General features: G+C 35.3%; 1 protein-coding gene across 1 annotated transcript; it reads left to right on the plus strand.

Annotated features, from left to right (window-relative positions):
* Positions 1-2,439: 2,439 nt before the first annotated feature.
* On the plus strand, positions 2,440-3,504 carry LOC102802559 (tachykinin-like peptides receptor 86C). The gene has a single exon (XM_006822182.2). It carries the CDS (start codon positions 2,440-2,442, stop codon positions 3,502-3,504), a length of 1,065 nt encoding a protein of 354 aa, XP_006822245.2.
* The last annotated feature ends 8,859 nt before the right edge of the window (positions 3,505-12,363 follow it).

Raw genomic sequence — 12,363 nt, forward strand, 5'->3', positions numbered from 1 at the left:
TTACATTCCTCATTTATGATGTACTTGCATGGAATAATGAAAGTTCGTTTCGACAAACCACTCGTGTCATATCACTCTTAAGGGGTAGCAATCTTGTATTGTATTCGTTTTTGTTATTGTAATAGTATTGTTATTTTTATAAACGTAGGCAAGACAATTGACATCTTGAACATGGCGCTTACTTACCAATAAGATCACTTGTTGATGGTCAGGCAGGTATCATCATTATGCGTTCGGTATACAATTCATGTTAATCAATTTGCTTCAACGGCACAATAATCCAACAGTGCAAACCTCGTCCACGGAGGCAAATTACTCATCTTTACAGATATATTTATCTTATAGTATGTACCCTTCTTATGATAAAGAAGTGTTATTATATTTACAAAGGCTAAATCCATTAAAGAAATATTAACCATTATATATATATATAGCAAGAGTATGCGGATCTATTTTGAATATAATTTCTATATTTATGTTTGAAACTACACTATTTCAAAAACACACTAGAACTTTCTGGCTAGCTGTTGGCAGCGTGGCATATTGGCCAGACACACCATGGTTTTTTTTTCATTTGTGCAAACAATTACCAGCTGCGAGACGGTAGATAATTGGCTGCTTGCAATCAATCACTCGGCCGGTGTATAATAAATAAACAATCATTTCTTGAAGTTTCTGTTTTCATGCTAACCGAACCATCATCTCTGCCAAAACATATTTTATTCCAATGGGAGGAGGTAATGAACATAATCTTCAGTGTGAAATGAACTATTGATAATACAGTGTTATTTAACGTAATATTCTTCTTCAACCAACTTGAAGGTTGGATTGAATGTTAATCTGTAGCCGCCCATGTTACTAAATATGTAAGAATTATTCGTCCCTAATTATTAAATACAACATATATTGTATGCATATCTACTATGAAATATGTTGATCTTTGCCCTTTCACAATAATTTCTAGTCTCGTGGCTGTTGACAAAACATCTAATGGATTTCCTAAATGTAAAGCATTGCTTTCCACCGTATAGTATTCTATGGATTATCTCAACTGACAGAACAACATAACACACTAACATGTATCCAATCTTCCTAATGGATTATCATAATATCATTTCAAGGTCTTTATCATAAAATATTTAGTGATTTTAATTTTAGGTTTTGAGATAAACCCAAACAATCAAATATATGGTGTGCATGTAATAGGAGTAATATTGTTACACTGTTCAGGTTGGTCTTATCAGTTAGCCCAAGGTACAGCTTTCGGATATTTTTCGATCGTTGTTATCGCCGGTTGTCAGGCGGTGAAAATGCCCGGATGTGTTTTTTGAGCTAATACATTTTCGATTTTTCCGAAACATGAAATTGCGAAAAGATGGATCAGCTGGGTCTCATCCGTATGATAATAATGTATTTTTGTAGAGATTGTTTACACGACGCAATTGCATATTACATCAGTATCACGTTAATATTTACGGTTACAACAAATCGTTGATACATTTATTTGTTTCAGGTCTTATATCAGGTCTTATGATATAATGCACTTTACCACTTTACTGCCCGTGAGCACTAGGATCCTCCACAATGTTGAATTCGTCACATCGCCATGAGAACCTGAACGCCTTTCAACAACCTCTCACAACGACCTCTTAGCGCATGTGCATTTACAAAAAAATAAGAAAGTAACAAAAGAAATAAAGATATGCAGAAAATAAGAGCATAATAATTTTGTAAAATCATTATTTCTAGAGGGCTCACTGGAAGGAACTAACTATAGGTTACTCCGAGAGTGCAAATAGGGAAAGAATACTTTTCAATAATACCTCATGAGCTCGAATCAATTTTAAATACCAAATTAACCCTTGAATATTTTTTCATTCATTAAATCTGACAATGGTAAAAATTCTTTCAATCTTTTCTGGGTCCAGAACTTTTCAAAACCCAATCGCTCTAAAAGCGAATGAAATAATTCTTGAAATTGTTTTTCCCATTAGTCAGATCAACATTTTTACCAAAATATAAAATCAGAAGCAATTCCTCCGTAAAATGTCATTGGAATCAATCTAATACTTGCATAACAGGTTAATAAAGATATCTCAGTATCCAAATGACCCAGTAAAGTTCACAACATATACTTGACATTTACAATATGGAAGATAGCATACATTATTCATACTTGCATTATGTCAGAATATAGTTCAATCTTTAACGGAAAAGGAATTACTAATCATCGTTCTATACATACATATTTTAAAAAGTTTCTATTTTGTGTAAAATATTGATACATCACTCAAATATAGTAAGCTCTCGTCATCAGCTCAATCCATCGCCACTATGTCAACCATTAGACAGAGAAGATCATCATACATGTAGGATGTGATCGTTTGTTTTGTGATTGTTGCCTAATACAGAGCTTAGCAAAGAGTCGTGAACATCAATATGTCTAACAACACAACATTATACGAAGCTGACATTTCCGTTTACACGGCAACGCCGTTTATTTACGTTTCGGCGTTAGTCTTTGGGATTATAGGCGGTCTTGGTAATATGATGGTTATTTTAGTTGTGCTGACGACGGAAAAAATGAGAACTCTCACGAATTTCATGATTTTGAATCTCGCCGTGGCAGATTTTTTTACTTCGGTTTTACTCATCGGAAACATGTTCGTGATTCAAGCATTTTCTTTACGTATTCCGGCTGATTTAGCCGGGGAAATCTACTGCAGTCTGTATAACAGTGCTGTGTTCTTTTGGGTTAGTATCAAGGCATCCACGTATAACTTGGTAATAATGACATTTGAGACATACGTTGCTGTGGTCCACCCTCTTCTGTACCCCAGATACAGAACAAAGCGGAATATCATCGCCTCAGTCATAGTAAGTTGGCTGTTAGGATTTATCTTGGAGGTTGGTCTTGTAGGATTTCACGGAAATGATAAGACGGGGTGCTACAAATTCCGATACCCGACTCGACAGCTTGGGACAATATTAGGGTGTTTGCACTTCATTGTTTCTTACTTTATCCCCATGAGTTTTCTCATCTGCGCGTGTTATAAAATAAAGACACGCCTGAGAACGTCACTGGTGAACACACTGCCATCTACAGAAGAAGGATCCCGAGCTCAAAAAACACTGCAAGCTCACCGACGAATAGTGAAGACTCTCTATTTGGTTGTTCTAGCATATGCTATTTGCTGGACGCCAAACCAATTCTTGTTCTTAGCGAATAACATTGGGGCTAATATTGTCTATGATTCGAATTATTACAATGCAGCCATCGTTCTCGCGTTCACAAACTGCCTATTCAATCCGTTCATTTACTTCTTCAAATACAAGCAGTTCAGATACAATTTTCTTAAAATATTTTGTCCGTGTCTGGTGAAAAACGTAATTGAAGTACTTTCAAATGAAGAAGGATATGCGACGTTTGCAACACATGGTGGGACAGTTGCAATACAAGGTGGGCGGGTTGCAGAGCAAGGTGGGGTGGTTGCGTCCGGTTAAACGGCATTTGAAGGCACCAACTTGTACTATGTATTTTATTTTATTTTCAATCTCAATTTTTGATGCTAGAACTGATGGCTCCTCTCACAATTTTTTTTTTCACTTTTTTCCCCATCACCTTGACGACGAATCACTTAATGTGGTCTAATTAAGCAGTTTTATTTTCAGAAATTGTTTGTGTGAATTACTTTAAATAAGTATGAGTACCAGATACAAACGGTAAGGTAATAAAGCTATGTCAACAGAATTGGTTTCAAAATGTCAACAAGTAATACTATAAAAATTATATCAGTTTGATTATTGAACGAGTCGAATATTATATGACGATGAGATGATACAGTAACTATTTATGTGTCAGTGATTCACACTTGTATACAAACATATTGTCAATGTATAATCTCTCTCTGTTCCTATAATATGAATAAATTACGGTGTAGCTTGTTTCGACGGGTAGCAGTTTTCAATGGGGTCGTAGTTATGGCACATACTAGTGATACAATTGTACACGAGCTCACTCACTGACTTCCCTTTTCCATGACAAGTGACAAAATATACCTCGTTATATGAAATTACTTCACTTTTTTCCAATCAGACTAGAGTAATGTCACGTCGCCGATCAGCCAAGTATATTACTACTGTCAATATTCAAAGTAATACTGCTCGTCACTATGTAATCAACGAGCATGTCCCACACTATCACATAATGAAATACTTGGATATAATGTAGATTGGCTAATCGACAAGGAGCCACGTCTTTCTTGTAGCCTTGATTGAGCAAGTATGTGCCATACGGGATTAACCATACCTGTTATATGCCTAGATATGCCTAGATTGAGCAAGTATGTGCCATACGGGATTAACCATACCTGTTATATGCCCAGATTGATACCCGAGTAATTGCTATAGTTGCGTAAATATAACATCGCATATTATGAACAATCCGAGATTGGTAGTACAAAACAACCTGAACACACATACCCCCTCTTTTCGACAGCGATAAACAAAAACTTATAATTGCAAAATATTATCGATATTTCTATCACTTAGTATTCATTGATCTAATTTAGAATTAACATATTAAAAGTAACACAAACTTAATTTATATAGCGGCTGACTGTATACATGTATTATAATGCAAAACACGTCAAAATTATGAGTAATTTTTAAAAGTGGCTCATAAAAAAATAACTGAAACCACTTGAGGGGTTACATACTGTAAAATATATAACTGGTGTTACCCTACATCAAACAAATGTAGAACCCCCGGGTAGAACCATTGCTTGGTGTTATGCATAGTGTTTTACTACCGGCTTAACTTGGGGTCGAAGGTTTTTTTGTTATGTTTTATTAAATAGCTGTCGAACTTTACATAGCGGGCCAACTATTTTTAAGTAGCAGAGCGATGTGTTGTCAAGTAGCGGAACTATTTTCAAGTAGCGTATCGATTGTATATATGAGCAACCGTACATCACTTCTTAAATTAATTAAAATGCCACAACACATGCATATCGATGTCGATAAACGGTCAAAATATGGTAATACGAATGTGTTTGTGAATATTTCACCACTGACATAATCTATTGTCAAGCAATCTCATGCGAACGTGCAGTATAATCAATATAAATTAGTCATTATAAAATACACAGATTTTATGTACATATATGTCATAAGAATTAGATGTATATTTTTATGATCAATTTCTTTAGAGATAGCATTCAACACATGAATCATTGAACCGTTAGGAATATGATCCGTGTCTTTAATCTTCTAAATGGTTTTCTCATTAAATTATAGGAGCACTGAGCTTATTATAAATACGGCCTGTTTTTTTTTCAAAGATAAATAATAACATTAAATTGCTAGTTATACCTCATCAATCATCATAAATTAATCAACAAAATTATCAAAGGTGTATGTGTAACTTTGTAGTAAAAATATGTAACAGCTTGTGTATCTTCTGCTGCACTTTTAGTTGCGCACTAAATGGAATAATTTCTGTTTGTGTTAAAGACATTGAAAAGCAAACATTTACTGATTTTACCATCGATTTTTTTTTCTCACATTCATAGTTGTATTAACATAATAGCATCCGGCTCTGCTTGAGCCTAAACGACTTTAACAAACTTTGCCTAGCACCACAAATTGTGCGCTCACCGTCTGCGTAACATACACAAATGATGTAACAACCGTAAATATAGTAAAATGTAAAAGCAACCACATATGTCATGACGCCTTAACCACAATGCCTAATACCAATCATAAGTGTAATAACTTTAATTAAGCACGAACGTAACATCCCAACCACGAATATAATAAATTTGACCAATCATTAATGTAATAACCCTTAACCACAAATGTATTAACATATTGGTTTTCGACAGTGTCTGTATATGAAGGTATTATATTACGCGCTTAAACGTTGAGGTGATCGATGTGAAAAACTGTAGATGTTCATACATTTTAAAATTTAGTTTTTACGCCACTTGTATAATTATGTATCATAGACATGTGGTTGTATCAACCCTATATGTAATCTGTAATCAGCCATATTTGTAATAGAAAACGATTAACATTATTTATAATACCAACCTTATTTTAATAACCACCAAGCATATTTGTAATAGCAACTCAAGTGTTATGCCCCGACATCATCCACACAAACAAATTAGCAACATTAGTTCGTTTTGGGATTACAGCCGAAACCATCTTACAGGAGAAACATCAAAACCATAAGAATAATCAGAACAAAAACAAGAGGCTTGTGGGCGGCACAAGCATTTATGTTAGTGGTAGTGGTAGCCAAAGCCTAACAACAATCATAGATCGTAGATATTCAATAATCGCAATTTTAATATACGATGGACGAGGCAGACATTATATATTTAAATAAACGTGCCTAAGAATATCAGTTACTGGTTAGTAATTTAGCTCAATAATTTGAATTGAACGATTGATTTGGAATATATATATGTATTATAATTTACGAATAAGGTTGGTACTCAAAAAGTAGCCTTCTCCCCTCCCACTATAATTGGTTGGGTCCAATACGATATTCCAATAAGACATTCATTTTTTCATAGCGAGCTTGTAAATTTACGCACCAAATTTGATACAGGGTCAAGTGATTACAAATAAAAATCTTGCGTTCACGTATCAGGTCATTGAGTGCGTTCATATGGTGCTGTGATCTGCAGTGTTACCTTCTAAAATGGAATTTTATTGCATGTTTGGGGATGGGGTGGTTACACTTCTGGATAAAAAAAAATGCCCCATGATATTTTGTCTTGGTCGACCGGCTGAAAATGTTATCTTCGATCCGAGTTTGTATTCTAAATAGACCTTATATCACACTTTATCCTAGTTAGTTTCTATATAGAAATGAAGGACAGCTATGTCCTTAGGTCTGTTCTAAAGTACAGTTTGTTCATATAGGACAGTTCTAAAAGACACATATTTCAAATAGGACTGTTCTAAAGGACACCTAGGACTTTGATAAACGATAGCTAGTTCCTATAGCACTGTTCTAAATTACAAATAGTTCCTATATGACTGTAGTAGAGGTCAGCTAGATCATATATAACTGTACTAAAGGACAGCTAATTCCTATAGGACTGTACTAAGCCGTTACTAAAGTACAGCAGGTTCCTATAGAATTGTACAAAAGGACAGAAAGTTCCTATAGAACTGTATTAAAGAAGAGCTAGTTTCTATCAGACTGTTCTAAATGACAGCTAGTTTATATAGGACAGTTCTAAATGACAGCACATCCCCCAAAACTGTTCAAAAGGACAGCTAGCTTATATAGGACTGATCTAAAGGACATCTAGTTCATATAGCACTGTACTAAAGGACAGCTAGTCCCTATATGACTGTACTAAAGGACAGCTAGTCCCTATATGACTGTACTAAAGGACAGCTGGTCCCTATATGACTGTACTAAAGGACAGCTAGTTCCTAAATGACTGTACTAAAGGACAGCTAGTCCCTATATCACTGTACTAAAGGACAGCTTGTCCCTATATGACTGTACTAAAGGACAGCTAGTTCATATATGACTGTACTAAAGGACAGCTAGTCTCTATATGACTGTACTAAAGGACAGCTAGTTCCTATATGACTGTACTAAAGGACAGCTAGTCCCTATATGACTGTACTAAAGGACAGCTAGTTCCTATATGACTGTACTAAAGGACAGCTAGTCCCTATATGACTGTACTAAAGGACATCTAGTTCCTATATGACTGTTGTAAAAGAGAGCTAGTTCCTATTGGGATGTACAAAGTATAGTTAGTTCCTATAGAGCTATACAAAAAAGTAACTAGTTCCTATAGAACTATACTGAAGCAGATCTAGTTCCTAAAATACTGTTCTAAAGACAGCTAGCTCCTACTCCATAGGACAGCTAGTTCATATAGAACTGGACAAAAGGACCGCTAGTTGATGTAGGACTGTATTAAAAAACAGTTAGGTTGTATAGGAATATTCTAAAGGACAGCTAGTTCCTACAGGACAGTTCTAAATGATAGTCAATCCCAATAAACTGTTCTGAAAGACAGCTAGAATATATAGGACTGTACTAAATGACGGCTAGTGTTGTATTACTGTACTATTGGTCACATAGTTCCTATATGACGGCTCTGAAGGGCAGCAAGTTCATATAGGACTGTTATGAAGGGCAGCTAGTTCATATATAACTGTTCTAAAGAACACATAGTTGTTTTAGAACTGTACAAACGGAGAGCACGTTCCTGAAGGGTTTTCTCAAGGACAGCTATTCCCTATTGGATTTATCTAAGAGAGAGTAAGTTCCTGTGGGAGAGTTCAAAATGACAGCTAGTCGCAACAAATATTCTAAAGGGCAGCAGCTAGCTTCTATAGAACTGATCTAAAAGTCAGTTACTTCTTATATGATTGTATTTCGTGTATAAATGTTCTTTGGGACACCTAGATTATATAGAAATGTAACAAAGAACAGATAGTCCCATAGAACTGTACTAAAGGATAGCTCGTTCCTAAAGGACTGGACTAAAGGACAGATAGTCTAATAGTACTGTACTAAACGACAGTAAGTTCATATATGTCTGTTTTAAGAAAAGGTTAGTTCCTATAAAACTGTTCCTAAAAACAGCTAGTTGCTATAGGACAGTACACATGGACAGCTTTTTTCATATAGAAAGTCAGCTAGTCATATAGGACTGTGCTAAATGACAGCTAGTTTCTATATGACTGTTCCAAAAGACTGCTACTCCCTAACGGACTGTACCAAATGACAGCTACTTCCTACAGGACAGTCCTTAATTCCAATAAAACCGTTCTAAAAACGGCTAGCTTCTATAGGACTGTCGTAAATGACATTCAGTTGATACTAGTTCCTATAGGACGGCAGTAGAGGTCAACTAGCGCCTATAGAACTACTCTAAAGAACAGCTGGTTCATATAGGACAGTTCTAAATGACAGTTAATCACAAGGAAATTGTTCTAAAGGAAAGCTAGTTTCTATAACACTGTCCTAAAGGACGTTTAGTTTATATAGAAGCGTCCTAAATGATATATACGTCCTATAGGACTAGACTAAAGGACATCTAGTTAATATACCACTGTAGTAAATGACAGCTTGTTCCAATAGGTCTGTTCTAAAAGGCAGATAGTTCCTATAGAAATGTACTAAAGTGCAGCTAGTTTCAATAGAACTGTTACAAAGGACAGCTAGTTAATTTAGGACTGTTCTAAAGGACAGTTAGTTTCTATAGGACTGTTCTAAACAGCTATTTCCTATATGACTTACAAACGAAAAGGTTATTCCTATATGACTATTCTAAAGAACAGCTAGTTCCATGAGGACTGTTCCAAAGGACAGGTAGTTCCTATAGGACTGTAGTAGGGGTCAGATAGTTCCTATAGAACTGTAATAAAGAACAACTAGTTACTATAAGACTATACCAAAGAAAATCTAGTTGCTATAGGGCTTTACTAAAGGAAAACTAGTACATATAGGACTGTACTAAAGAACAGTTAGTTTCTATAGGACTGTTCTAATGGGATTCTAGTTCATATAGGACAATGCCAAATGACAGCTATAGAACTGCACTAAAGGACAGCTAGTTGTTATATGTGTGTATGAAAGGACAGCTAGTTTATGTGGAACTGTTCTAAACGACATATAAATCCCATAGAACTGTACTAACGGACTGATAGTATCATAGGACTGTAGTAGAGGTCAGCTAGTTCCAATATGACTGTACTAATGGTCGCATAGTTCATGTCGGACTGCTCCGAAAAACAGCAAGTTGTGTAGGACTGTTCTAAAAGACAATTAGTTCCTTGGGGACTTTTCTTAAGGAATGTTAGTTCCTATAGAACTGTATTAATGGACGGCTAGTTCCCATAGGACTGTTCTAAATGACAGCAAGTTACCATAGGAATGTAGTAGAGGACAAATAGTTCCCATTGAACTATTCTAAAGAACAGCTAGTTCCTATAAGACTAATGTAGTTCCTATAGGGCTTTACTAAAAGTATACTAGTATATACAGGACTGTACTAAAGAACAGCTAGTTTTTATAGGAATGTACTAGAAGACAGGCGGTTCCTATATGACTGTACTAAAGGTCAGCTAGTTCCATAGGACTGTTCTTAAGGACAGATACTTCTTATAGTGCTGCTCTAAAAAACAGCTAGTTTCTGTAGGACTATACTAAAGGACAGAAAGTTTTTATATAACTGTACAAAAGGAAAGCTAGTTGCTATAGGACTGTACTAAAGGACATATATTTCCTATAGGATTGTTCTAAACACAGCTAGGTCATATAGGACTGTACTAAAGGACAGGTAGTTCCCATAGAATACTTCCCGTGTTGGTTTGTTATGCTCAGTTGCAGCTAAATCATTGATTTGTAATCAATTCGTAGGATTAGGTAAGGGATATCTTCTCGAACTTTATAACCGATTTATCCCAGAATTGTGTAGCACCTACAATCGACGAGTGAATGAGTTATATGAATACAACTTTTAAAGTCTTACTAGTTTTATTTTGTTATTATAGTGCTAAACTGAATACAACACTGTCATCTAAATTGTTGTAATGCGAAAGTTTGAAATAAATCTTTGGTAATTTCGAGTTTACAGAATGCTTTAATGTGTTTTCAACTCCCATAAATTACCACCCGGCCTACGCACGGTACACACTATCCGGTAAATCCCTAAAACAATTGCTCAACAACAAATACAAAAACAACGTCTAATTTTATTCGAAAACGAAGAAATTGCTCTGCGCAATAATATCCGATTTTTTTCTGAACTCGACGTATCGTATCGTCGTAGCACGACGACGCTATCGTGGAGGTGAAATCACCGATGGAGCTGGATGCTGGATACGTCCACGGGAAGGAACCGCCGTAAATCTTTTTCACATTGTTTTTTTGTGTGATCTATTTCATTACCTTATAAAACCAAATGTTACTGTGCCTCAAAACCTACCAAATTTTGCATTTTGGACATACCGCCATTGCAAGTCACCACTGAACATAATTCCGGCTATGACGTTTACCGTGACATATCGGCAGTGATATACCATGTTGAACGTCACGTAATGGAATTATTTTATTATATTATTTTTGCTAAGATATTTCAAATATAGGTTATATTATAATGTGCCTGAACAAAATAATTTCGTTATTGCCCGTAGATTGCAGTATATTCAGCGATATATATTACAAAGATATAATGTATGTCTTCGCTTGTAGAAACTCTTAAGAAATTCACCCTGTCTTTTGCAATATCATTCCTTTAAGGAATTATGAAATTAACGTTCTGCATAACAAACTGACGACAATTATATACATAATATAATGCATCGTTAAGGTTACTATAAATATCTATAGTTGTAAATCATCAATAAATGACGAAGATCAACATTTGAAATGGCGACATTTAACTGATGCGTGATTATTTTTATTCTTATAATTATTTTACGAACAGGAAAAGGTCATTAGTTAATTCAATTAATTAATTAAAGTGACAGACAAAAATAGGTTTAATATTTGTTTAATATTTTCATAAGACTTGTTTGTCCATCTTTTAGATTTAAATTCTGTGGTATGTGTACTATATCAACCAAGAATGGCTTGAAGTTTTGCATTTTATTCCATTTTATAGGAATTATGGATTTAAACAACATATCCTCCATAATATATTAAGAATGTCGGGATATTTTATCTACCTTACAGTGCGGTTAAATAGTAGTGTGATTAACATTAAGCTGCTGCAAAGCAGTGTAGCGGCAACTGACTGGAACCAGTTTTCAGTGCAAAACAATTTGTAGAAGGAATATGTTTATCCAGTTACAGATCTGAGCCTAATATGATTATGGATATGTTTTCACGACTCACTCGGTTTGTTATCGTGTCACTATCGTGTTACGAGGCATGGCAACATGAAGCGTATAATAAAGACAAAACAAGCAATCGTAGATAGAAAGTTTCAAACCGCGCAGCCCGGTCTTGCATATTGCAGGAAATCCAGAGTGGACGGTTTGCGACCTAATGTCGGATTCTGCCGTACGGACCGTCGCTAAGGATTCAGTACCAAAACACAAAAGGCGACGTAACATGTGGGCTCTGCGTATTTTTAATGAATGGGCGATGATACGAAATAACACCCGACTGGAATTAACGACTGATGAAAAGGTGAAAATTTATGACTGTATCTAAGTAATGCTCGTCGTGAACTTGGCTTATTGGTTATAAGTAAATTTGTTCTAGAGGTGCGCAAAGTGGATGGAAATTGTTATTCGCCTATAAATGTTCTAAGTGATAAAGAATCCCAGGGTTTTCGTCAAGTGCTCGATTCAGAAATGAAAAGA

Source organism: Saccoglossus kowalevskii, chromosome 4 (assembly GCF_978046115.1).
Source record: "Saccoglossus kowalevskii chromosome 4, keSacKowa6.1, whole genome shotgun sequence".
Lineage (NCBI taxonomy): Eukaryota > Metazoa > Hemichordata > Enteropneusta > Harrimaniidae > Saccoglossus > Saccoglossus kowalevskii.